Below are 27917 nucleotides of genomic sequence, written 5' to 3' on the forward strand. Positions count from 1 at the left end.
CCGTCCCTTACCTCTGCCTCACATTTTATACTGTAAGCTCCTCAGGGCAGAGACCTGTCTTCTTGTACTCCATAAAGAACCAGAAGCATGGCTTGCACTCTTTAGATTATATTGAGAATTTAAAAACTGGTTGGGTGTGCAGTCAATGAAAAGACGCAAACAAAATCTGACTTCTTTATTAAAAACACTTGTAATATCAAAAATAAATTCTGCTAAGAATGCAACTCCAGCCCCAACCCAACCCCAAGCCCAAGCATTTCCCTATCCCCAAAGAGGGTGAACTGTCTCACTCACTGCTTAAAGCTCATATACATTTAGGCTGCAATTCCACAGCAATTTTCATGGGAGTTCTATTGAACTCAGTGGGACTTACTTCTGAGTAGACATACACAAGATTCCAGCTTAAGGCACATAACTCCCCAACTCAAACATGCTCCCTGAGTTAATTTTCCCCCAAAATAAATCTACCTGAGGACCCTTTCCCTATTATACTGATTTCTAATTTCCAGCTGATTTCCCTGCCTCATCATTTATTTCCAGCTGATATCTGACTTCTGGCTGATTTACCCATTTTCTGATTTTTAGTTTATTTCCCTGCTGATCCTCTTCCCTTATAGGGGATATACAACATAAAAAAGCAACATCATCATCCCTTTAGCAAACCTGTACATAGCTGCACTGCTAAGATATATCTTTGAAAGATGCACACACATACACAGCCATGCCCCTAGAATAAAAACACCTGCAGGAAGGCAGCTAATCATCTTACTTGAGTCCCAGCAGCCCCCTCCCTTCAGAGCTTATCTACACCTATTTCAAATGCTCCAGTACATTCCAGGGTACTCTCACACCGCTTTAACAGGCATGTCTCCCACAAAGAATCTTGGGAAGTGTAGTTCATAAAGTGTTCTAAGAGCTGATAAGCGAAACCTAATAAACCACAATTTCCAGGATTCTGTGGGGGAAGCCATGACTAAGAGAATGCTTTAGACCAGGCACAGGCAAACTCAGCCCTCCAGATGTTTTGGGACTACAACTCCCATCATCCCTAGCTAACAGGACCAGTGGTCAGGGATGATGGGAACTGTAGTCTCAAAACATCTGGAGTGCTGAGTTTGCCTATGCCTGCTTTAGACGGAGGGTACAGATGTGACCTTGTTTGGGTCAAGCAGCAAGGAGAGAGCGAGGCAGAAGGCAGCGCCATTCTCTGCCAACTGGGCAACTGGAAAACTTTGGCAAGCTAGCAAACAAACGAAAAGAAATATTGGAATGTAAACATCCGTCTCTGTAAAGCCAGGCTGGTGGGGCAGCATTTACACATTGCCTTCTTGGGGCCACGGGCCAGCGGTGAATGGGGGGCGGGCTGTAAAAAAAGTGGTTGGAGAGACAGATGTGGCTCTTAGCTTTGTCCAGAGCGGTGGCTGGTGCCCATTGGGACTGGGGAGGTGGAAGGCAAAGGAGCCCAACAGTGAAGCCTTAACCAATGTCATAGCTTGAACCCACCATTCCAGTTTAATCACATCCTCGTCTTCCTCCCTGCTGAGTTTTACAACACTGAGGCTACACAGGAGGAAGATGCTAGGCAGGGCTGTTCCCTGGACTGGCCGTAAGTAAGAAGGCAGGCAGGTAGGTGAGGACAAGTTGAGGTTGCCCCATTTGCCCTAATGGGCCAGCCTCTGATATTCATACCGTATTTTTCGCTCCATAAGATGCACCCGGCGATAAGACACACCTAGTTTTTTGACGGGGAATGTAAGAAAAAACAATTATTTAAAGGGAGCACTGCGCAGAGCCTGTATGACTTCTGGAATAACTGTGAAGCCTCTTCGGGGCAGCGGGATGAAGGCTCCCCGCTGCCCTGAAGAGGCTGCACCCAGCTAAGCCAGAAGCTAGAACAGCGAGAGGGAGTGCAGTGATCCCTCTCACTGTTCTGGCTTCTGGGATAGCCGTGCAGCCTGCATTCGCTCCATAAGATGCACACACATTTCCCCTTACTTTTTAGGAGGGAAAAGGTGCGTTGTATAGAGCGAAAAATGCGGTAACTAGGTTGTGTTCCAGGCACATGTCTCTCCATCCTCCACCCAGGCCAGCAAGATGCATTATCACCATGGAGCCACAATTCCTGGGGAAAAGGCCTGAGAGCAGGGCCAGGGAAGGATGCCACCTGGGGAGCAGGTGGGCCCAACAGAGATGTCCAGAGGGTCGTATTTGGCTCCCAGGACCAAGGGCCCCCCCATTCCTCCTGTAAAGCAAGGGTGGCCAACTGGTGGCCCTCCACATTTTGCTGGACTCCAACTCCCATTGGCACGGTCAACGATCAAGGTAGTGAAGTCCATCAACATGGGAGGTGGGCAGCTGCAGGCTCCCCCATCCTTGGTGTAAACAGGAAGCTGGGAGGCAGCTACAACCCCCTTCCTGCCCTACTCCTCCCACCCTGAGTTCACATTTCTGCTGTTAGCTGCAGCTCATCCCACCTTACAGTGGGGAAGTGAGGAACCTGTCGAGATGTTGCTGGACTCCAACTCCCATCATCCTTTGCAGTGAGTTGGCTGTGCTGAGGCTGATGGGAGTTAAGCAACATATGGAAGGCTGCAGGTTCCCTAGGCATGCACTAGAGCGCTCCAGCTCCGGTGGCCAAGCAGCTGTAGCTGTTCCTCACTTGCGCCAACAGAATGAGCGGCTGCTTAGGAGTTTCAGAAGCAGCCACTCTGGGTCGGACTGATGACCCAAAGAGTCCAACATCCTTTCCCCCCACCCCCAACATCGCCTGCTGGCCAGATTCCTCCAGGACGCAAGCGCAGGAGCAGGGGCACCAAGGCAAGAGCTTCTAAACTGCAGGATGTTGAAAGGAGTGCTTCCAGGTCAAGGGGTCAGAGCAAGGCTGAGCCCTGAACCTGTTTCCAGGCAGGGAGTGGAGTGGGCCACCCTCCGCCCTCACTTCCTCGAACATTCCCAGTGTTTGCTGAGCGGCTGAACGTAGGGAGAGTCCCAGTCCCGGATAAACACTTTCTCCAGCTGCTGGCGCAGGGTTTGTCCTGGGGTTCCTGCAGAGGCCTCGCTCTGGTTGACGACCAGACCCACGCCTGCAGTGCGGGTGAAGTAATCTTCAGACCAGTTGGAGGTACCTGGCAAAGAGGGAAACACACACACAAATGCACAGCAAATTAGGGACTTCCTGGGTGCTTAGGTGGCTGAAAAATCCAAAGGGGAGGAAGTAGGCTAGGAGGTGGCTTTGGGGACATTCATGGGCTGGGTCAAGTTGTCCTTTTAAAATTTATTAGGGGGGTGGGATTATTGGTTTGTTTGTGTTTTTGTTTTTATTATGTATTTTGTGATTTTATATTGTGATTTTATGTTGTAACCACCCTGAGACCTGCGGGTATAGGGCGGTATACAAATTTAATAAACAACACTAATTCATAATAACAGTGGACATTGGGGTCCACAGGTCTGAGCTTCCAGAGCCTTGAGGTACAGCAACAGTTTGCCAACAAAGGCACCTTTAAACTCTCTGACAAGGAAGGGGACCTTCTAAAACTGCCCCTTTGACTTCCTCCTACTCAGGGAAGCAGAGAAGGGCAAAAGACAGGCAAGGATGGGGGTCCAGAGAAGCAGAACAGCAGAGCAAGGCGAGCATCCCAGGCTATGCCACAGAAGGAGGATCAAACTTCACACTGTGCCAAATGCATCTTTGCATTTCTTTTTTTTATTTTAATAATATTTATTGCTTACAAAAAAGAAAAAGAAGAAAAAAGACAAGAGGGGGAAAAACAAAAGAGAGAAAAAACAGTACAGTACAATATATAAACAATACAAAACACAACCTTAACACAATAAACTAAACACATTAAACAAAACAAAGCAAAACAAAAACAATTTAAAAACATACATCATACCTTTTCCATACTCTATCTTTCCTTCCCTTGTTTCATCGACCTCCTCTCACCTCCCTTTTTGTATTCCACTTCTATTAATTGTTTCAGCAATTCCTTTCCATCTTTCTCTATTTTCTATGATATAAATATCTTAACATATTTTTAACCTTATTTTCCATTAAAAGTAGAATACTTATTTATGCTTAACTCCTTATAACATTTCTACTAAGGCCATAAAATGCATATTTGCATTTCATGGCGCTAAGGTGAGATTCTCCAGCCCCTCCCTGCCCTGCCCCCAAAGCAAAATAGATACAGTGGCACCTCGGTTCCCGAACGTAATCGGTTCCGGAAGACCGTTCGAGTTCCAAAACGTTTGAAAACCGAGGCGCAAAGGGCGGCCTGCAAATTTCATTGAGAAAATTGAGAAACACGCAGCGGAAGCCGTTCAACTTCCGAGGCATGTTCAAAAATGGAAGCATTCATTTCTGGGTTTTTGCTGTTCGATTTATGAAACGTTTGTCAACTGAGACGTTTGAAAACCGAGGGACCACTGTACTAGCTTAGAATCATCACAATTGGAAGGGACTTCAAAGGACATCTAAGCGGACAGAGCCATAAAACACAGACAAGGTCCACATACCAATGTAGGCGATTCTGTCGGTCACCATGTACTTGTTGTGATTGACGTGCGCATAAGGGATCGGTGGCTGCTCTCCCTCCGAGGGAACGACAAATAGTTTCTGAAAGGAGAAAAAAGTTGCCTACTGCTACCACTAATGGGAGATGCCTCCTCTGGTTCTGCACCCCACCAGGAGCCAGAGGTAAGGCCTGTTCGCTTCTTTGCAAACTGGCCTAATTGGGTAGGTACTGTTTGATGCAGGGAAGCAGGGAGCCTTTTGAGCCTCTGGATGCTGCTAAACTACAACATCCATCAGTTCCAGCAAACAAGGCCAATTTGCCAGGAATGATGGGAGTTGTAGTTCAGCAGTATCTGGAGGGCCAAAGGTTCCTCACATCCAGTGTAGAGATTAGAGCGTTGGGCTACGCCCAAGAGCATAGGTAGGCAGACTAAGGCCTGGGGGCCGGATCCGGCCAATCGCCTTCTAAATCCGGCCCATGGACGGTCCAGGAATCAGCGTGTTTTTACATGAGTAGAATGTGTGCTTTTATTAAAAATGCATCTCTGGGTTATTTGAGGGGCATAGGAATTCATTCCCCCTCCCCAAAAAATATAGTCCGGCCACCGACAAGGTCTGAGGGACAGTGGACCGGCCCCCTGCTGAAAAAGTTTGCTGACCCCTGCTCAAGAGGCTTGAGTTCAAACCTTCACTTCCCAAGTTCTACGTTCCTATAATTCTGGCACTCCAGATTCGGAATTGGATTCCTGCAGCTTTCTGAACCTGACTAACACCATTAACAGAGTGGAGCCCATTGCGATGTAGTGGTTAGAACAGAATTTCCACAAACTTGGGGCTCCAGCTGTTGCTGGACTACAACTCCCATCATCTCTAGCTAGCAGGACTAGTGGTCAGGGATGATGGGAACTGTAGTCCAAAAATAGCTGTGGCAAGCTCTGGGTTAGAGCTTCGGTCTAGGACCTTCCCTAGGGCTCCTCCAGGCAACCTTTTTATTCTCACAGCGGCCAACCAGATGCCTGCAGGAAGCCCACAAGCAAGATCTGAGCCCAACAGAAACTCTCCCCTCCTGCAGTTCCCAGCCACTGTCATTTGCAAGCTTGACGGCTCTGACAGTGGAGGAAGCTCCTAAGGGCGCCAAGCATCTTGTCTGCTTGTTCTCTCTGGTTCTGAGACTCACCACTTCAATGGGGCAATGCAGAGGTTCGTAGCTGAGGACTCTGAGCGAATCCAGGAAGACGAACATAGCAGGATGCGAGTGTTTCCAGCAGCTGATGAGGAGACGCACCTTCACCCGCCTTTCGCAGGCCGCAGTGCGCAGAGCGTCATCAATGACCGGCCAGAACCTGGGAGGGCCAAGCCAAGCACAACAGAATTATTATACAGTGGTACCTCAGGTTACAGACGCTTCAGGTTACAGACTCCGCTAACCCAGAAATAGTACCTCAGGTTAGGAACTTTGCTTCAGGATGAGAACAGAAATTGTGCTCCAACGCGCAGTGGCAGCAGGAGGCCCCCATTAGCTAAAGTGGTGCTTCAGGTTAAGAACAGTTTCAGGTTAAGTACGGACCTCCAGAACGAATTAAGTACTTAACCCGAGGTACCATTGTATAGGGAACGGGGCGTCCTTTAGTCCCTGGAAACCCAAAGCTGGTGGTGCCCCTACAAAGCGGCTAAGGCTGCACACGCACCATACATTGAATGCCCATGATCTTAGGTTCAGATTTTTATGTGCCTTTTCGGTCCCTTTTCGTTCTACCTCTTTGGTTTGCAGAATGTGCACTGGGGCTCATAGTCCATCACAGCAATGTAGACAAAGTCTTCAGCATCCTCGATGGTGCTCAAAATGGCGGTGAGATCAGAGGTTCTGCCTGAGGAGCAGAGGGCCGGTGGAGAGCTCTGGAACCACAAAATCAGAGAGCTTCGAAGGGGGCAGAAGAGGAGGAGGGGACAAATCAAGGGGGCTGAGCAACATACAGCATTTGAGGCTGTTTAGTGTTGGAAAAATCAAGTAAGGGACAGCAGAACCTGGTGTTAAAATGATACGTGGTGTGAAGAAAATGGATAGGGAGTTGTTCTCGTAATACTCTCACCTGGTGGCGTGGTGTAATGGTTAGAGTTGTCCGACTAGGACCCGGGAGACTTGGGTTCAAATCTTACCCTCAGCCATGAAGCTCACTGGATTAACCTGGGTCAGTCAGGGCCTCTTGGCCTAACTTTACCTCACAGGGAAATTGTGAGGATAAAACCATGCAGGCCGCCTCGGGCTCCTTGGTGGAGTATAAATGCAATAATATAAGTAATTCTAACTTCTGACTGACTTTTAACTGTAAAAAGAGGCAGTTGGAGAAGGGAGGTATGGAAGTAATTGGCCGGTGTGGAGGACCAGGAAATTTTGCTTGAGGGAAAAAGCCACCTGGAGGTTTGTGTTAGTCGCAGAGGCTCTCAAGTCTACAGAAACTGCCAACCGCCACCTCTGAGTGCCCTGTATGTGGGTCAGTTTTCTCACTGAATAAACCCAGTTCAAGTTCATCCTGTCTCTGACGGCTCCAAGGCTAACATTACAGTGGTGCCCCGCAAGATGAATGCCTCGCAAGACGAAAAACCCGCTAGACGAAAGGGTTTTCCGTTTTTTGAGGCGCTTCGCAAGACGAATTTCCCTATGGGCTTGCTTCGCAAGACAAAAACGTCTTGCGAGTCTTGCAAGTTTTTCCCCTTTCCCCCCCTTTTTCTAAGCCGCTAAGCCGCTAAAAGCCTCTTAGCCGCTAAGCCGCTAATAGCGCTAATCCGCTAAGCCGCTAATAGGGGAGCTTCGCAAGACGAGAAAACCGCAAGACGAAGAGACTCGCGGAACGAATTATTTTCGTCTTGCAAGGCACCACTGTACTAGGAAGTTTCAAAGAATTTGGGGATAACTGGTGGCAGAAAAAGAAGAAAGAAACAGAGACACAGCTACTTTGTGGGTGTAGGCCAGTGAGGCTGAGGGTCCTGGGATCCCTGATAGGCCAGAATGTAGCCTACTGTGCAAAGGAAAGAGTCACATCTGTCATCCACCCAGTGTGGAAATCCAGCCCGTGGGCCGAAAAATATTCTCCACCCCGCCCCAACTTACAGAGAGATACAGCTGACCGCCGGTGCCATTCAGCTGCAGCTTCAGGGGATGAGTCAGGCCAGATTTGGCAGCCAGGTCCGCCGGCCACTTGGGCGGGATGGAGGCCCCATCTTTCCCCAGGATGCGATATATGGCAAAGATTCGGTGTAGGTCCCTAGCTAGGCAGCTGCAGTTGTACAGCACAGCACCCAGCTCTTTAACCTGTAAGGTAGAAGGAACAAGGTGAGCAGGACCTTAGGAGATTGGTCTGTCTGTCTAGGCTAAGCCCCAAGGTATGGGGAGACTTGGGCTTAAGGACAAAACACAGCCCCTCTGCCTGGCCCTCAGGGTACACCCCTCACCGGCCCGCCCCACATTGCACCTGGAACATTTTTTATTTTCTCAAGTTGTATCGACCTGCACCTGTTTGACAAAAATGCTCTATGAACTGTAGAGCCAGCATCAGCACTAGAAATCAGGTGGGGCTCTTCGCAGACACCTGCCCTGGGCTGCCTCTTTAATTTGCCTCCCCCATGGACCAATGCTCTGAGAAGTACCAAGCAGCTGAATCCAGCGGCCATTTTAATTACCCACTATGCCCCTGGTGCAGTATTGCTCTGGGGCATTGTAGCAATTTAAAATGTTAATCATCATTGTTATATTTCAATTATTTATGTGCTATATGGCACCACAGTCCCTCAAATTAACAAACAATACAACAAAGAACCTGTTAAACTTAACCATAAAGCAGGCACCTTCACTGTGCCCTTTTTGGCACTTGCTAAAATATATTTTCGTTTAGGCAAACCTATCCAGACAGTTAGAATGTTAATTTTCATTTTCTAACTGTTTCTAATTGTTATTATTAGCTGTTTTGTACTGAGTTTTATTCTTTTCTTATTTTTGTTAACAGCTTTGAGGTTTTATTATAATCGAGTGGTACAGTATATAAATTTGTGAAATTGATACAATAAAAAATAAAATCAGAATACGTATTTCTAATGCCTGCGGAGAGGTTGTTTTTTTTTAAAAAAAGTCTTCTGACCAAGCGCCTGAAGTTCAGCAGGGAGAAAGGACCTGCCTGGTCTCAGACAGGAGAGAGTTGCACAGAACTGGGTCCATAGCTCCCGGGGGTCTTGAAGCACCCCCAGTGTTGCTCAGGAACTGTTGATGGCTTCTGCCACTGCTAGCAAGAAAGCCAGCCCCTCCCCCAAGTCCGATGGGCAAAAGTATAGGCCCAGCAGAGTGCCTGACCCTGACAATTGTTCTGTGGGTTGTGAGAGTCTCCACTCCGTTGACAATCCCCAGAGCACATCCTCAGATGCTTCTAATGCGCAGCCACCCCCGGCCCATGGTCTTGAACCTGTTCCACCCACGACGCCCAGAGGTACCTGAGTGAGGGAGCGCCAGTCCATGTTGGCGCTGCCCACAAAGATGTGCTTCCGATCCACCACCCATATCTTGGTGTGCAAGATGCCTCCCGTCAGGTTCTTCATGTCCACGTACCGCACATCTGCACCTGCGGGAGGAAGGGGCAAGAATTTAACGCCTTCCATTTCCCCATTGGAATAATCCTAATGATGTTAAGAGGCCTTTGGGTCGCCATCGCTTATATGGTGCGTCACGTGCATTCAGCTTTTTGTAATCCTTACGACAGCCCTGCGAGGTTGCATTATTGAAACACAGGAATGGCACATTACACCATATCATGACACTGGTCCACCTAACTCAGCAATGTGTACACCAGGGGTCGGCAAGGTTTACCGGCCATGGGCCGGTTCACTCCCACGGAGATTGTCCATGGGCCAGACTGGCGCAGTGCAACGCCGGAAATCGCTTCTGCACATGTCCGGACTCTGAAAATCGCACCTGCGCAGACGCGATTTCTGGCACTGCTTGGCAGGTGTTGTAAACAAAAATTGCCCTTTCCCCTTATGGGGTATCCAAGAGCCCGTATAGAGTCCTTACATAGGTTCCCTATTGGTAGGAGAGAATAACAGAGGCCAACCAGAGAATACTGAGAAGCAAAGCAGCTAGTAAGCCTGATCTTTATTGATGTGTTGCAACAGAGTGCTCTCTTCACCCGCAGGAAAGGAGGAGGAACCCAGAAAAATGGCGCGCAAGGCCTTATAAAGACTTTTGAAATTGCCACCCTGTAGATCGAGACCACCCCCAGAAACATCATACATACATCACAGAAAAGGCGGTCTAAACAGAAATTTGAATGTTGTTTTTCTCCTGTCCTTGTTTATCTCCTGTCTGGGAGGTTACTTGATTGGATTGCCTGGGGAGCCTGGCCAGTCTTTTGCAATAATAAATACTTAGTTCCTGGGCCATGTCACAGGCTCACACCCTATTCACACACAGACATACCCTTAAGACAAGATTTGTGAAGGAAAAGACAATGGGGAGGCTTTAACATTTTCCTTTGACCTTGCAGAGAAAACATTTGCTCAGTTTGGGACAGTTTTTAAATCAAAATGGTTCCAGGTCGGTCTTCCTGTGATGATCTATGTATGTGCTTGGTTGGTACAGTTATGAACATTTAACATATATCTAAGACCTCAAAATTCCTATCACAGCAGGTCCCTGCACCGTGCTGCGCCGGTTTAGCGCAGCGCGTGGGGGACTTGCCGAGCGGGCAGCTTGGTTCAGGGGCGGCTCGTGGGCCGGTAAAACGGTCTTCATGGGCCGCTTCTGGCCCATGGGCCGCATGTTGCCGACCCCTGGTGTACACTGACCAGCTTACTGGGATTTCAGGCAGGGAGACTCCCCCAGTCACCTCCATACCTGGGGATGCTGAGGGTTGAACCTAGGACCTTCTGCATGCAAAGCAGATGCTCTACCACTGAGCCTTTGGAATTATCTCCCCCTGGATTTGCCTCTGCCCCCTTCATTGCAACCCCAGTATTACTCCTGTACTGGAAAGACAAGGCTGAAGATGAGGGAGAATGGCTCATTTAAGTCTATGTAGCCGCACTATGAAGTGAGATTCGAACGAAGGACTATTTGTAGCTCAGTCCCTGTGCTACTCCAGTTACCAAAAGCAAACCCACTGAGCTGATGCCATTACAGACCACACACACCCAAAGTCTATGTATATTCTGCCACCAAGGGCAGAACTGAGTGTTCAGAATTCAGCAAGCTTCTAGCCTTCACGCTTGGGAATACAGATTCTCTCCCTTTCAGATTTAGCAAAGTGTTAAAATACAGGCCCCACCAGCTTCCTGTGTTCAGGAAATCACCTGGGAGATCAGCCATTAACCAAAGACAAAGGAAAGTCAGTGTTTTTTTCTGGGGGTACTCAAGGATATGAAATACCGGCACCTCACCCCCCCCCCCCGAAGAAAAGCCCTGGGGAAGATAATGGGCTATCAGGAAGGCCAGAGAGATAGGGGACTCTGTCAGATGGCCCTCCGGAGGGACCCTTCTTACAGCTCTGAATATATACACTATATGCACACGTACACACCTAACTCCAACATAAAACATATTCAAAGTACAGTAAGCCCACAATTTACATGGGGGTTCTGGGGATTGCACCGAAAGCCAAAATTGCATATACAGTGGTACCTTGGGTTAAGTACTTAATTCGTTCCAGAGTTCTGTTCTTAACCTGAAAGCGTTCTTAACCTGAAGCACCACTTTAGCTAATGGGGCCTCCCGCTGCTGCCGCGCCGCCAGAGCAAGATTTCTGTTCTCATCCTGAAATAAAGTTCTTAACCTGAGGTACTATTTCTGGGTTAGCAGAGTCTGTAACCTGAAGCATCTGTTACCTGAAGCATATGTAACCCAAGGTACCACTGTAGTAAAAACACACTTGTTCAATGGTGGGTGGGATTGCCAAAATCTTTTCTCCTGGATGCCTGTCTGCCTTATATTATTATTATTATTATTATTATTATTATTATTATTATTTTGGTCAAGAGCATAAAGCTGAATGTGCACAAGTGCAATGAGCAGAAGTTGCGGGCTTACTGAACATTCTCACCCTCAAAGAATTCTGGGCACTCTACTTTACTCCTCACAAGAGTTACAACCCCCACTGACCCTTAACAACTTGCCCAGAATTATTTGAGGGAATGAGTGTGCTTTAATGGTATAATAATGCATACAACAGCCTTAGCTGGCTAACAGTTGAATGTTGAAAGGTTTCCAGGTAGTACAAAAAACTCTGCTCTACGTGACACCTTACCGTGGCGGGCCAATTCATCTGTGTCGTACTGGGAAAACTGGGGGCTGTTCACAGCGATGCTGAGCTTCACCCCGCGAGAAGGCAAGGCCCGCAGAGACTCAAACACCGCCTTGCCCTGCAAGAACGACAAGCACAACGCTTACTACAGTATTGCTATGCATGGAACCTAGAGATGCTCACATCTCCACCTCAAATAGATTTGTGGGTTCGTTTCTATGTGCGTGAAGCAAAGGGAGTTAATTTGGGGGGCAGAGATACCTGCAATTTATTTAATTAAGGAAAGTCAGTAAAAGGATGGTATTAAACACTCGTGACCAAGTTGTACGAGCATTTCATGCTCAAATCAAAGCTGAAAGGGCAGAAGGAAGTAAATCTTCAGGTAAACATAAAGGTTGTGGCTCTTCTAGGAAATAGCTTCAAAGGGTCTGCAGAACCAGAAAGATTTTCTGCAGTCATTACACATCAAGAATTCCTTTTACAGCGTTTCAATGTTTTAAGGGGGAAATTTATTCTGCAGCACTGCTTTGCTCGGCTTGCACAGCTGTTTTTGCAGGATGCTCTTGAATGAACAGCAAGCTATCAAAGGGAAACCTTTGCGACCTCTGCTGGTGTGCAGCAAGTTTGCAGTTAGGCAGCACCTAACAGGTAAGTGGGCGGGTTTATGCAGATTGCACACCAATGGCCATCAAGCAAGAAGACAGATGGCTGAGAAATTGACAAGGTCGACAAAATCCACTATTTTTGAGGTTAAATTGTCGATCAAGAGGCTGCTTAGCTGGACAACGGAAGCAGAAATGTTGTCCGAGTGTATTTTGTGGAATTGGAAACGGTGTTGAGTCCAATGGGGCAGTGAGCGCTTTAAAACACCAGGTACCCACCGACAACTGAACAGGCATCGGGAAAGAAGACCCGCTTAATTTTTGTTCACCTTGGTATCGCTTCTCGGCCTTTTGGCTAAGATCAAGTGTAGTATCTGTTCTTATCAGTTTAATATCTGATATGTCCTCTATTTGAGGACTATATATTAAATGGATTTTTGGAATTGGGAGATGGAATAGGGGCTTGCTCCATCCACTCCATGCATCGACCTGGTATTGCAGTACCTCCAGGAACGGTGCACCTCCCTCTGGGGGGAATATTGCTGGTGCAAAAAATAGATACAAATTTTCAGTTCCCTACAATGTTAGTCTTGAAACAATGGGATTGTATACTCCCACCACAGACCCTCCCTATATGATGGCCAGGGTTGTGTATGTCTCTGCCTCCCAAAAGTTTGCACAGCTGCGTGACATAACTGGGCTCCTGAGACCCACAGGGGTGTCAAGAAATAATGTAGTTGGTCAAGGGAACTGTGGACTCAAAAGAAAAAGGTTGAAAACCTCTGCCCTACCTAATTTAGTAAAGATGCATAATTTTCTCTGTAAAGATTGTATGCATCCTTGCATTGTTCTACCTCTCAAGCACTAGCTGCCAAGGACTAACACATGAGGGATAAATTGGATTCACCTTGCTTTTAAAGGCATATCCAGCTAATTCACACAAACGACACAAACCGCATTACACAAACACACAGTTCTCCAAATTTTGCTATGCAGTTTTCCTATCAAGTAACACGTGCAAAAAATAATATTCTGGGGTAAAGGGTGCATAACAATGCACCTATAAGAGAAAATAACATACAAAATGCATTCTATTGGGAGAAACAGATTTGCAAAAATGTGTGCATTAGGCAAAATTGCATACAGTAAAATGCTGATTGATTTTCACGTGACTTTTTTTTAAAAAATGCAAACAGATGTGGAAATGTACAGGACTGAAGCTTGGAAAAAGGAGAAACAGAAAAACTGGAACCGAGATTGTCCCATCCTAGCGACTGACCTGCTTCGAAGAGGGATCCTCCACGTGAACATCGGAGTCCCGTAGGGTGAAGTAGAAAGCTGCTATCTCCACACTGCTGTTGGCACCATCCAGGAGGTTCATCCAAGCCTGGTAGATGCTTGGATGGTGAGGAGTCAGCGTTTCATAATCCAAAGTGGACGGGATGCTCTCCACCAACACCAGGCTAAAGCCAGGAAGAAGAGAGGGGAGCAGGTGAAGGCGAAAGAAATGAAGTGGTGCTGTTTTCTATGTTGGACAGGTTGGCAAACCCCATGGATTTTGGGTTTCTTTTCAGAATCTCTTCCATCCCACATGCCGTGCTATGGTGAGAGGGGTACGGCCTGAGAAAAGTGCCAAGGGCCAGACCAAGAAGCTTGGAGGGAGAGGCTCTGCCCTGGTTCCCCCCACCCCTGGACTACAACACCCCAGCTGAAAGCCCGTTTTTCCTTTTTTCAGTGTTTCCTTTTTAAATATAGTTTTATTGATTTCTAATACATAACAATTAAGGGACGCGGGTGGCGCTGTGGGTTAAACCACAGAGCCTAGGACTTGCCGATCAGAAGGTCGGTGATTCGAATCCCCATGACAGGGTGAGCTTCCCGTTGCTCGGTCCCTGTTCCTGCCAACCTAGCAGTTCGAAAGCACACCAGTGCAAGTGGATAAATAGGTACCACTCTGGCGGGAAGGTAAATGGCGTTTCCATGCGCTGCTCTGGTTTGCCAGAAGCGGCTTAGTCATGCTGGCCACATGACCCAGAAGCTGTACGTCAGCACCCTCGGCCAGGAAATCAAGATGAGCGCCACAACCCCAGAGTGGGTCACGACTGGACCTAAGGTCAGGGGTCCCTTTACCTTTACCTTTAATACATAACAATTACAAAAGAGAGAAAGAGAAGGATACAAAAACAACCTGCCCCGCTCCTCCCTCCAGGACAGATCAATCTAGTTAAGTTTGCCAAAGTCCAGCCTCTGATTTCGGTAGTTGCTGTTCTTCAGGATTATCAGTAAAGTGTTTTATAAAAGCCTGTCGTATTTCAACAAAATTGTCTATAATATTTGTGTTATGCAGTGCGTGGAGTCTCTTTGTTAATTGTTCTGCAGTGTTTTTTTAATGCTGTACACCGCATCCTGGGATCTTCTGATAAAAGGCGGTACCTAAATTGAATTAACAATAAAAAATAATAGCTGGTAGCCCTTACGTGCGCATGCCCCTTACTTGCCTGCACTGACTACTGCACTCCTCCACCGCATTCCACAGTTTCGGGAAGTTGCTCCATCTCCATGCTTCGTATCCCGCCAGCCCCAGGAAGGAGCCAGGGTTTCCGTGTTTCCATGTGAACCAGCAAACAAAGCCCAGGATAAGAAAGAAAAGAAGGAAACAGAGAACAGACCGATATGGGAGACGCTGAGAAGACAAAAGGGGTTGAGAGGAAGAAGGACATTATTTAGTGCCATCTCCAAGCTAAGCCCAATGTACATTTTGCTCTAGGAGGCTTAGTTTGGTCAGCATCGAGTATACACTTTTGGAGTTAACGCTAAATAAATTACTTTTGGTAAATGAGCCGCCACAGCTGCTGGAGGGCCATGGAAATTTGTGTCCTGAGCTTTTTCGATCTGTCTACCTATGCACTATCTGAAACCAAAGGGTGCATGGGTTGCCAGATGTGAAATAAATATATTGGCATTTTTTTCCAGGTCTCCTACCCCACTATCAGCGTTTCAGACAGGGAATGTCTTCCTGCCCATCTGCCTGGGTTTCAATGCCCATCTGGCGGGGTTTCCCCAGCCACTCTGGGTGGCTCCCAACAGAATATTAAAAACACAATAAAACATCAAATATTAAAAACTTCCCTAAATAGGGCTGCCTTTAGATGTCTTCTAAAAGTCTGGTAGTTGTTGTTCTCTTTGACATCTGGTGGGAGGGCGTTCCACAGGGAGGGTGCCACTACTGAGAAGGCCCTCTGCCTGGTTCCCTGTAGCTTCACTTCTCGCAGTTAGGGAACCGCCAGAAGGCCCTCAGAGCTAAACCTCAGTGTCCGGGCTGAACAAAGGGGGTGGAGGCGCTCCTTCAGATATACTGAGCTGAGGCTCTACCACTGAGTCATTTATGTGCCTTCATTGAATGAGCATTCATTCTGATTTGTTTGTGGAGAGGTTTGAAAGCGTGTCAAAGCAAATGTAATCCCACACATTTCCCACTGCATTTTCACTATTGCTTTCCTTGTCGCCAAAAGTCAGGTCTTTTGAGGAAGTGGGTTTGTTGCACAAGCGCTCCAAAACAACTAGAATTGCACAGCCAGAATTTGCCAATAGGTGACTGAATTTCACTCAAAAATAGCGAGTCTGGGGGTGCCCTCTTGCAACCCCACTGAGAAAGCAACTATCTCATACATTTCAAACTCTGTGTGTTTTTGCCTCCATGTTGATTTTTTTATTTAACCGGATTTATATACCGTACCGCTTACTCAGCAAGAAACCCTAAGCGGTTGGCATAAAACAATATGAAATATTCAGAAGAAAATATCAACACAATCAAACTTTAAAAAGAAGTTGACTTAAAATTTACCAAAATATAGATAAAACCCATAAGTTTCAAAACAAATGTGTGCAACCGTTTCTGGCAACCTTGAAATTATCAGCTGTGGGAGCCTGCGACTATTCTGTACATTTTTAGATTTTGCTAAAGACTGAGATGTTTCTAAATCTGTTTCAGTTTTATTTTTAATTGCATTGCCTCACCATTGTGGCAGTTCTTGCCCTGCCTTTGTGTGGAACGGCGGACTTGTTTTTTTGTGCGGAATGTTTAGACGTGCCCAAACAACAATACAAAGTTTTAAGCAAGCACCAAAAACAATACGATGAAGGTGCTTGCTGACTATCAATCAGCAGGCAGTTCTAGAGAGTAAGCGCTTCCACACTAAAATAATAATAATAATAATAATAATAATAATAATAATAATAATAATAATAATTTATTATTTATACCCCGCCCATCTGGCTGGGCCTCCCCAGCCACTCTGGGCGGCGTCCATATAAACCAAAAATACAGTGAAATATCACACGTTAAAAACTCCCTGAACAGGGCTGCCTTAAGATGTCTTCTGAATGTCAGGTAGTTGTTTATCGCTTTGACATCTGCTGTAAGGGTGTTCCACAGGGCGGGTGCCACTACCGAGAAGGCCCTCTGCCTGGTTCCCTGTAGCTTTGCTTCTCGCAATGAGGGAACCGCCAGAAGGCCCTCGGCGCTGGACCTCAGCGTCCGGGCAGAACGATGGGGGTGGAGATGCTCCTTCAGGTATACTGGACCGAGGCCATTTAGGGCTTTAAAGGTCAGCACCAACACTTTGAATTGTGCTCGGAAACGTACTGGGAGCCAATGTAGGTCTTTCAAGACCGGTGTTATATGGTCTCGGTGTTATATGGTCTCGGTGTTATATGGTCAAAGGATTGTTTCCTTGCCAGGGTAGAATAAACATTACATGGCACTTGTGAAAGTACCTGTTCCGCAGATTAAAGCAGTTTAGTGAGAATATATGGGGTATGTTGGAGCATGCTTTGGGATTTTCTAATATACCTTGGCCCACTTTTGGGGGGCTCCTGCCTGTGACTTAGAAGAGTCGGCCTTCTTCATGGTTGGCGCCTTGGACCTGGCGGCGATTCCTGCCCTGCTCTGCTGCCCAAGGGCAAACGTCTCGTTTTCCACCCTGCCTTGTGAGCTGGCTGTTGTCCTCCTCTCCATCTGGGGCCTGGCCTTGGTGCTTCGCGGCTGAGAGGCCTCCAGAACCTGTAGCCGGGCCCTCTTGTCTTTCACCACTTCCCACTCGATGTTTGGTTGAGGCAGCTGGCAAGAGAAGAAAAAGCTCATGTTGTGAAAATCGTATCTTGGCTTCACATGCCGAGATCCGAATGAGTCTTTTGATCACACACACGCTATCCCTCTGAGCAAGCGAGCTACCAAACAAGGAAGTCTTCCATTTTTCAGACCAAGGGCCGATTTCATTTCTAAGTAACTTTCCGGAGGCCACAATCCAGTGGTAGGTGGGGCCAGAAGAAGTGGGTGGGGCTACAAATGTAAATATTAACTCCACGGCATGGAGAGGGGGGGTGTGTGGCTGGGGAGAGTTCCAAGGGCCTGACAGAGGGGCCTGGAGGGCCGCATCCAGTCCCAAGGTTCTCCACTCAACCTGTAGTTTCACATTTCATCCAAATGGGAAAACAAGAAGTAACAGACAGGAAACAAGCCAGGATATTAGGCCATGGTTGTAAGCTGCTTTAACATTCCCCCCCCCCCCCCCCCGGTTCGGACAAAATTGGAAACACAGTTAAATGGAAGAGTTTCTGGTTTGCTTGCTTCTGCGGTACAAGATGCTGACAGTCCCATGTCCAGTCCTCCAGGTATGGCTGGGAGAGATTCCCTGCCTGAAATCCTGGAGAGCTGCTGCCGGTCAGTGCAGACGATACTGAGCTAAGTGGATCAGTGGTCTCAGTATAAGGCAGCTTCTGGGGCATGGAGGAAGATGGCAGCCATTTCCTCAGATGGCTCTGCTTTAAAAAAGACCCCTGTTCTTGTTACGCATCCCTTGTTACCTCCTTTGCCCCGTTTCGGGGTGGGGAAGGCTCCTCTTCCTGTGGGACATCCAGTCTCCTCAGCCTGACAAAGGGGGACAGAAAAGGAAAATGGAGGGATGTCTTTTTATATTCAGTGAGCTCAGCTCTGGCAGCCATCTTGGTTGTCGTCGTCCTCTTACTATTACAGTGGTACCTCAGGTTAAGTACTTAATTCGTTCCAGGGGTCCGTTCTTAACCTGAAACTGTTCTTAACCTGAAGCACTTTAGCTAATGGGGCCTCTTGCTGCTGCTGCGCCACCGGAGCCCGATTTCTGTTCTCATCCTGAAGCAAAGTTCTTAACCTGAAGTACTATTTCTGGGTTAGCAGAGTCTGTAACCTGAAGCGTACGTAACCTGAAGCGTATGTAACCCGAGGCACCACTGTAATGGACTCTGCTTGTGAACCAAATCCTGACTGACAGAAATAAGGCAGCTGACCTTCCGAATGGTACTTCCCTGTTTGTTTGTTTGTTTGTTTGTTTGTTTGTTTGTTTGTTTGAGCAGTGAATGCCCCCACCCCACCCTGGACTCCAGCTCCCATCATCTCTGACTGTTGGCAATGCTGGCTGAGGCTGATGGGACTTGGAGTCCAACAACAGCTTGAGGGTCTGACAAAGAGTTCCTGTATCCCTGCGCCTATTATTCTAGCCCTTTCAACACTCCCTGGTTCACATGGTCACCTGACTCAGAAATCTTGTGCTTCCTTACACAGAAGTAAGTCACGCCAGATTCAAGGAAGGCCGCATCCACGCCACACATTTAATTCACATGACTTTCCCCAGAGACTCCTGGGGACTATTAATCCATCCCTCAAAGAGCTACAATGCCCAATTGCCTTTAACAAACCACAAAACCACATTTGCCATGATTATTTGGGGGAAGCGATGTGCTACAAATAAATGATGCGCCTGTGTGACCTAGGTCAGTTTTGGCGTGTGGCCCTCGGAACGTTGCCTAGAAAGGAAAGCGGCCCTCGGACTAATGGTACAGTTAGTTTGGTCCTGAATTTGGAGAAGGGTTTGGATTGTACACCCCCAGCCCCGAGAGTGACCCTGTCTGTGTTGCACAGCTATGGCCAAAGTCCATAGCTGTCAACTTACAGATTTGAAAATAAGGGACTAGCAGCCTCGAAAATAAGGGATCAGCAGTCAAAATAAGGGATTTTAGTCAACCAGCAGCCAAATGAAGCCTCAAGCGGTGGTTCCCGCAGCGCAGCAACCCGGCAAAGGGGATGCAGCAAGGAAAACCACCGTCACCTCTCCGCTGGGAAGCGCTGAGCAAAGGCAACGTGGCCGATTTGATCGGCACAAAGCATGCAAGATCCACCCCCCAGTCGTTCTTAGACTCCTTATTGGGTGAGCAACACAGCCAAGCAACACAGTTGGAGCCTCCCTCCTCCCTGGCCAGCAGGGAGGGAGGGAGAGGAGCTGCTTCCTTTGAAACCCGGGAAGTTTAAGGGACATCATCAATAAGGGATAGCAGCGGGACACGGCGCTGGGATAAGAGACTTTCCTGCCAAATAAGGGATGGTTGACAGCTATGCCAAAGTCCAGCTGCCTCAACTAGCTGAAATAGACTCACCAAGGGGGTGTCTCTTTCCAACACGGTTTGCCCGCTGTCTGCATGAGCTTCTGCTTCTTCCGACGATTGCGAAGAACCTCTGGGGGGACTGGGTGATGGGTCCTTGGCTGGCTCGGCCTGCTTCCTATGAGCTCTGATGCTCTCCCTGGGAGAAAGGATGTCAGCAACACGACTTCCTCTGAAGCTTTGCGGTTCCCTTGAAACCTGCGTTTGAGAAACAGTGCAGAGTCGTTTTGATTGGCAGCTGGTGCCTTACAGTATAGTGGGGCACTTCCTCTTAGCAGGGGGGGTTTTGTTTTCTTATTGTACAGAAAGAAGGCTGATGAGGACTGTGTATGCACGATACACCTAATGCACTTTTAAAGCACATCCTCTCTGCCCCCCAACAATCCTGGGAATAATCCTGGTGCCTTCCGAAATTAAAAATATGTTTCAAGGAGCCATCAGAACTGATCACCCTTGATGTTTTAATCAGAGTAAACCATTGTTAACATTTACTAAAGGTTGGAAACCCCTTATAGATTTTTTGCATGAAAAAGAAAATGAACACGAAACAGTGTTCAAATGGCTTGGCTCCTGAACAAATTGGTCCCCAAACACCGCAAACCCGGAAGTAAGTGTTCCGGTTTTGTTATGTACTGAGTTGAATAGGATCCAAAATGCAGCAGTCTGATTGGTCCTAGAACAATAGGATCCAAAATGCAGCAGTCTGATGATTGGTCCTAGAACAATAGGATCCAAAATGCAGCAGTCTGATTGGTCCTAGAACAATAGGATTCAGAATGCAGTAGTCTGATTAGTCCTAGAACAATGCAGCTGTATGATTGGTCCGCAGGAGCCACCTAATCCAGCTCCAGGTGGAAGTTAATCCACAACCTGATTGGCCTACAGGAGAATCCCGGAATTAGCCAATCACGTGCAGCCCATTGTGTAAATAATGTATATAAAGAAGATATTGTGGGGGAACTTCCATTACTCCTCACCCCTATGAGCTGAATAAAGAGCATGAAATCCACTCTCGACTCCGAGTATATTTCAGGTTTGCAAACATTTTTCAGAAGCCGAACATCCAACACGGCTTCCACTTGAGTGCAGGAAGCTCCTGCAGCCAATCAGAAGCCGCACCTTGGCTTTCGAACAGTTTCGGGAGTTAAACGGATTAAGTTCAAGAACCAAGGTATCACTGTATCTGGGTTTGAGGACTGAAGGTAATATTAGTTTATAGAAAGTGGATTTGTTGGGTGTTATCTTGGAGTGGCTGTGTTGAATAATTTTCTACATATAGTTGACATATACATATATACATATAGTTTTCTACGTATAGTTTTTTTTTATCCTTGATGAAAAGCTCTCTGATATTAACCTTTAAATTATTTTTTCAAACTTTAATAAAATGTATTTAAAAAATAAAGGAAGAGAACCGATCACCCTGTCATCATCCAAAAGCGACTTGAGGGAGTATTGGTGCTCTGACGGATTGTGCGAGAGAAAGCACACGTGTGTGCAAAGGATCCGGCCAAAGGGTGCCTTCCGCAACCGTTACTTGCAATTAGCACAAGGCAGCTCCCCTGGGAGTTTCCTCTTGCTGCACAGATGTTTTTACAGTCACAAAGAGATAGGAGCTCTCTGCCTGCCTCCTCCGCCCGCCACTCACACAGAAAACTTCCTGCCCTTTGAAAGGAGCCTGCGCTGCAAGAGATGCCTCTGCCCAAGTCAGGCCTCTGAGTGATCTAACCCCAGCATTGCTGTCAAGGCTGCCATCTGGCTTTCTGGTTTCTCAGCTGGAGAGTCTTTCACAGCTCAGCAGCCTGTGATCTTTTTAAAGAAGAGGTGCCACAAATCGCAACTTTAATCTCCTGCATGCTCTGCCACTGGCTCCCTATTGGACCAGCCGCCGCTGATGGGTAAACCTGCAGCCATACAAAAGTTACTGGACTCCAGCTCCCACAGCCAGTATGGCCAGTGTCCGTTCCAGTTTGTGGGGGCAGGATGGGCTTTGGGCACGATGCCCTTAGTGTGCCCAACCTCTCTGAGATCTCCCCTTCTCCTCCTCACCAAGACACCAAAGCCCACTTGTCTGCATGGGTGAGTGCATGGTCGGTGGAGGGTGCTGCTGTAAACTTTCATTTGTGTCACTCCTTGCAAGCTCAGAGGCTTTAGAAGGCATCTGAAGGCAGCCCTGTATAGGGAAGTTTAATGTTTACTGCTTTATTATGTTTTTGTATACAGTGGTGTCTCGCAAGACGAAAAGAATCCATTCCGCGAGTCTCTTCGTCTAGTGGTTTTTTCGTCTTGCAAAGCAACCCTATTAGCACTATTAGCGGCTTAGCGGCTATTAGCGGCTTAGCAGCTAAGCGGCTATTAGCGGCTTAACGGCTTAGAAAAAGGGGGGGGCGGAAAAAAACGCAAGACTCGCAAGATGTTTTCGTCTTGCAAAGCAAGCCCATAGGGAAATTCGTCTTGCGAAGCGCCTCGAAAAACGGAAAACCCTTTTGTCTAACGGGTTTTTCGTCTTGCGAGGCATTTGTCTTGCGGGGCACCACTGTGTGCTGGAAGCTGCCCAGTGTGGCTGGGGCAACACAGACAGATGGGTAGGGTACAAATAAAATCGTCGTCGTCATCATCCAAGAGTTCCCTTTAAACTGGAGGTGCCAAGAGGTGAAGCAGGAACCTTCTACAGAGCAAAGTCTGTGCTCTGCTACTGAACTGTGGCTTCCCTTCCAAAAGTGGTGTTCCAAATCCAGCTATCGATTCAAGATTCACTCCTCCATCAAATATGAAGTTTAAAGGCCAGTTTAGGGAATCTGTGGCCTTCCAGATGTCGCCAGGCTCCGGCTTCCATCATTCCCAGTCAATGGTCATATGCTGGCTGATGGGAGCTGTAGTCCAACAACCGGTGGAGGGCCAGATATTTCCCATTCCTGGTTCAAGCATTTGACACATTAGTGTGTCAATTTCCTTCAGCACCAGAGGGAGGGAGGCTGACCCCTCAGGAATGTTTCAGGCCCCTTTCCCAAATTATCAGCTTTTTAAGAGGATCTAAGGGGAAATTTTGTTCCTGTCCTGCAAGTATTCTGGCCAAAGAGAGCAAATACTCTGAAGCCACTTCGGAACCTGCCTGGTAATTAGATATAGAGATACAGATATACATATATTTTTAAAAATTGAGATTTACTTTAATTAAAATGTATGAATTGACTATAAAGGCCATGAAATGAGACATATTAGACATCTTACATTGACACTTTTGCTGTTTCACCTTGGCTTAGAATCATACACAGACATATACTGAAAATATCATTTTAAGTCCATCACCACTAACAGCAATTTTTTGCTGCTGGTGATGGTTGCTCACCTGTTCAATCAATTCACACCACACCAAATGACACATATTTGTACATGATTTCAGCTTTTACTGTGGTGGTTATCTTTTAGTTTTGATTTAATCGTCTTGCAAAGTCACCTTGAGACTTTTGGTATAACGCAACCAAGTAATGCTACTAACAACAGCAACAGGATTCCCTATTGCTGTGGGCTGACAAAACCCATCAGCGTTATTGCCAGTTTGGGGATGGAGTTGGGAGAAACATTGTCAATTGCACCCAGAAATCTGAATTTTGCTTCATTAGCAATCTGAAATACAGTGGTACCTCGGGTTAAGTACTTAATTCGTTCTGGAGGTCTGTTCTTAATCTGAAACTGTTATTATCCTGAAGCACCACTTTAGCTAATGGGGTGTCCTGCTGCTGCTGCGCCGCCAGAGCACGATTTCTGTTCTCATCCTGAAGCAAAGTTCTTAACCCAAGGTACTATTTCTGGGTTAGTGGAGTCTGTAACCTGAAGCGTATGTAACCCGAGGTACCACTGTAATAATTGCTTTGCTGGTAACTAGAAATCAGGAGAAGTATTGTTCTAACCCGGGGATTCCCAAATTGTTTCTGTGAGTCATCTGTGAGCTTCGTTTAGGTGCTTTGTGGTAGGTCTGTGGATTAGTGGTTGAAGATCAGAAACAGCACATGCATCACATTAAGCATTCATATTGATTTTTAATTGTATTGCTTAATGTAAGGACATAAGAAGAACATGCTGTATCAAGGCAATGGCTCATCTAATCCAGCATCCTGTTCTCACAGCGGCCAGCCCGATCCTTGTTGGAAACCCACAAGCATGGCATGAGTGCAAGTGCAACTCTTCCCACTTGTGATTCCCAGCAACTGGTATTCACAGAGTCATAGAGCTGGAAGGGACCCCAAGGGTCATCTAGTCCAACCCCCTGCAATGCAGGAATCTCAGCTAAAGCATCCCTGACAAATGGCCATCCAACCTCTGCATAAAAACCTCCAAGGAAGGAGAGTCCACAATTTCTCATGGAAGTCAGTTCCACAGTCGAACAACTCGTACGGTCAGAACATTCTTCCTGATGTTTAATCGGAATCTCCTTTCTTATAAGCTGAAGCCATTGGTTCGAGTCCTACCCCCCGAAGAAGGAAAAAACAGGCTTGCTCCATCTTCCATGTGGCAGCCCTTTAGATATTTGAAGAGGGCTATTCAGAGGCATACTACCTCTGAGAAGGGAGGTACAGCATCTTTCGTTATATTGCGTTTTACTGTGATACAATTTGCATTCTGTGCTGTGAAACGGTAATACAGTTCTACCTTGGAAGTCAAACGGAATCCATTTCAGAAGTCGGTTCGACTTCCAAAACGTTCGGAAACCAAAGCGTGGCTTCTGATTGCCTGCAGGAAGCTAAGCTCCTGCAGCCAATCGGAAGCTGCGGAGACCACGCCGGACATTCAGCTTCCCAAAATCGTTCAAAAACCGGAGCACTCACGTCCGGGTTTTGATCGTTCGAGAGCCAATTTGTTCGGGAGCCAAGGTTTACGAGATCCAAGGTACGTCTGTACAATTACCGTAAATACAATATGTAAGAAATAAAAGCAGCAACAAGAATACAGTTAGAAATTATGCAGCATTTAGCACAGGCAAACTTGGACCTCCAGATGTTTTGAGACTACAGTTCCCATCATCCCTGACCACTGGTCCTGTTAGCTAGGGATGATGGGAGTTGTAGTCCCAAACATCTGGAGGGCTGTGTGTGCCTATGCCTGGTCCAGCAGAGCACCACACAACTGCTACAGCAGGCAAAAAAATAATAATTCAGTGGTGCGCCGAGACCCTCAGCAATTTTCAAGTGGTCTGTGGTGCAAGAAGTTAGGGAACCACTATTCTAGATTTCTTCACTGCTGGCAAGGCAGGTTGTTCCCACTGAGGAGCTGTCCAGCTGGTCCAGGAAGCAGCTTGGCGCTCGGACTGATTGTCCATCTGGCTGCCTAACTCTGGCAGCGCAAGGGTCTTCCCTAGCCCTGGAACCTAACTCCCTTTCAATGGATATGCTGGGATCTGAGCATGCACCCTGCCCTGTGAACTTTACCATGCCTCACCTGTTCTCCAACTTTGTCCGGTTGCAAGCGACTCGACCTTCTCACCGGGGTGTCCCTGGACCTGCCCGATGTGGGTTCCTTCCTCCTCATGTCGTGTCAGGTTGGAGAAGGAAGGGATCTTCAGCTGGTAGGAAGGATCTCCCACCACCACCAGCCCCCTCCGAAGATCTCCACCGCCGGGTGCCCTGTTTGAAAGCGCAAGCGATCTGTCAGGAAGGCTCTGTGACTCACAGAGACGTTAACAATTCAAAAAGAAACCCACTGGATGGATTTGAAATGACAGGAGGCAGCAATTGGCTGGCGGGTTGTTTACATATACAGGCTTCGCTTCTGACAGCTGACTCCTAGTGGCCGCTGTGGAAAGGAGAGAAAGAGGAACATCAGCCGGTGCAACAGCAGGAAGGCAAGCAGCCAAAGACACAAAAACAAAGCAGAAGACATTGTTGTATCTGTTTTTCCAGCCTAGGCGAAGGATGTTTGATTGTCCTTCTAAGCCTGCTGGTGCCACCAGGTGTAGGGCTTTGGCAAAGATGTTCAGGGCAGAGCTAGCTTATCATGGATTACCATGGTTTGAAGTGAATTAATACACACAGTGAAGGATCATCCATTAGGGAAAATGAGACGCTGCCCCAACAGCCTCTGTCTGCCCTAAGCCAACACTTACCCATGCCACCCACTCCTCCATCCCTCTAACAGTGGAGGCAGAACATATCCATCTATTTTCACATCTATGAGTCTACCTACACCTGATTTCAGAGGTTTTTGAACACTGTTAATTTTTGGCATTTCCCTTCTTTCATCATTTGTTGCTAGCTATCTACAGTAGCGCTGTTGAATGGTTTAAAGTAGAAAAGCAGGATATAAATATGCCTAATATATAAAAAAGTTATATATAATTATAAATATGATATATTCTAAATATTTAAAATGCAATTGATCTGTACAGTTGTACCTTGGATCCCGAACGCCCTGGAACTCGGATGTTTTGGCTCCCGAATGCCACAAACGCGGAAATGATTGTTTGCGAACATTAGTTTGGAACATGAATGTCTGACGTGGCTTCCGCGGCTTCTGATTGGCTGCAGGAGCTTCAGAAGCCACAATTTGGTTTTCAAATGTTTTGGAAGTCGAACGGACTTCCGGAACAGATTCCATTCGACTTCCAAGGTACGACTGTACTACTGGAAATATCCTTCCCATGAATAAGGAAGTGAACTACATTATACATTCCACCTGGTCAATAATAATAATAATAATAATAAATAATAAAAAGCCATACTCAACTAAATTATACTCATAGACCTGCTGAAATTAAAGGACCTAAGACTTGCCTATTAATTTAAATGGGCCTACTCTGAGCAGGAATAATGTTGGATAAAGCCCAATACTTTAATAATAATTTTGTGACATCCAAGTAAAACTTTAGTTAGGTAAAAGTGACAAATAAATGTGCAATGTCTTATTGATTATAAGAATGGAAGGTGCCAGGTGAGGTTAGCCAATGGGTTTAAAACTCTTGGTGAGTCAGGGATTTCCCCTGCATGCAAAGACAGGCTCTGGTGGATTGAATGGATGAGACCAATAGTGGGTTCAACACTCAAGAAGGCGGCTATTGTAAGTGCTGTAGAGGGAAATGAGGGGCAGATGGGGCTCGTCTACCTGGGAAGGTAGTCCATCCACTATACTCTTTCATGAGAATGTCTTCAGGAGTAAACCCTAAGGCAGGTATGTCCAAAGTCCGTTTTGGGGGCCTAATACGACCCGCCCTCTTTGAAAAAAATTTGAACACCCTGCTAAGGAAAAATCCATATGCTCACTGCCTTGAAGAACATATTCAGGAGAACAAAAGGCTAAGGAGTAAACCCGAATCCAGAGCGGAGTCCTTAAGGTGGTTGGATGGTGTCTTGAATGCCTCCTTCCGGCAACTCCTGCAGCCAAGCTGGTGTATTGCTCTGCTTTCCTTTGGACCACAACAGTGAGGCTGAGAGTAGGGTCTTGTCTTCCAAGCAGCTCAGGACCTCCATACACCCTGCCCAGCCTTGCGCCCCAGAGAGTTCACTTCAGTACTGCAAACACAGCAAAAACAACATAGGAGGCAGCAGTTAAGAGTCACTGGTCTCTGCCATTGGTTTGGCTTCACCCCCAGAGGCACACTCCATTGCCAGACAGACAAATGCCAACAATATACTGTACTTTTCTTTACTGCCGTTTGGGATGGTTCACAATGGACCATTACACCTATAAGAATCCATTTGAAAAAGAAAAAAAAGGGGGGGGAGAGACAATTAATGGTTTTTAATTTTTTTTGCTGCAAAGCCCTTGAAATATATAAATCACTTTACTCATACTAATTAATAATAAATATAATAATATAAAATAGTTACTCTTGTTATAATTATTGTGGTTATTGTGAAAATAATAAAAGTTTGTTTTTTACTGTATTTAGTATTTGTGAGCAATGAGTAATTATGTAACCTGCATATATTAGCAAAATATATGCAAAACAATATTTGCATAGGCAGCAACAGCTGCATGGTCTCCGTCCATCGCCTCGCAACTCCCTAGTAACTATGGAAACCGAAGCTCTCCCTCCTCCGGTTCAGTTCTAGG

General features: G+C 46.8%; 1 protein-coding gene across 3 annotated transcripts; it reads right to left on the reverse strand.

The window, feature by feature from the left end:
• Window positions 1–161: 161 nt before the first annotated feature.
• LOC310833205 (5'-3' exonuclease PLD3-like) lies at window positions 162–27898 on the reverse strand. 3 transcript variants are annotated; one of them, XM_083715692.1, is made up of 15 exons: window positions 27783–27898; window positions 27125–27373; window positions 25308–25661; window positions 19866–20069; window positions 18264–18341; window positions 17251–17517; window positions 14897–15081; window positions 13678–13861; window positions 11800–11914; window positions 8996–9123; window positions 7626–7826; window positions 6273–6412; window positions 5694–5859; window positions 4519–4618; window positions 162–3125 (listed from the first exon to the last, which is right to left on the reverse strand). In XM_083715692.1, the coding sequence occupies exons 3-15, from the start codon at window positions 25395–25397 to the stop codon at window positions 2935–2937; spliced, it is 2049 nt and encodes a 682-aa protein (XP_083571818.1). In that variant the 5' UTR covers window positions 25398–25661; window positions 27125–27373; window positions 27783–27898; the 3' UTR covers window positions 162–2934. The 3 variants fall into 3 exon arrangements, with proteins under 3 accessions (XP_083571818.1, XP_083571820.1, XP_083571819.1); XM_083715694.1 differs by lacking the exon at window positions 18264–18341 and having other exon boundaries at window positions 27783–27896; XM_083715693.1 differs by lacking the exon at window positions 27783–27898 and having other exon boundaries at window positions 27125–27385.
• Window positions 27899–27917: the final 19 nt, after the last annotated feature.

Source organism: Podarcis gaigeae, assembly GCF_964106915.1.
Source record: "Podarcis gaigeae genome assembly, chromosome: 16".
NCBI classification, from domain to species: Eukaryota; Metazoa; Chordata; class Lepidosauria; order Squamata; family Lacertidae; genus Podarcis; species Podarcis gaigeae.

Excerpts from the sequence above, each read along its gene's own strand:
- LOC310833205 (XM_083715692.1), bottom strand. The coding sequence starts at position 25,397 with ATGAGGAGGAAGGAACCCACATCGGGCAGGTCCAGGGACACCCCGGTG. Across the intron at positions 18,342-19,865 it reads TGGAAAGAGACACCCCCTTG|TCCCCCTTTGTCAGGCTGAG; the intron begins GTGAGTCTATTT and ends TTTCCTTTTCTG. Across the intron at positions 15,082-17,250 it reads CCCCCCAAAAGTGGGCCAAG|CGTCTCCCATATCGGTCTGT; the intron begins GTATATTAGAAA and ends TTGTCTTCTCAG.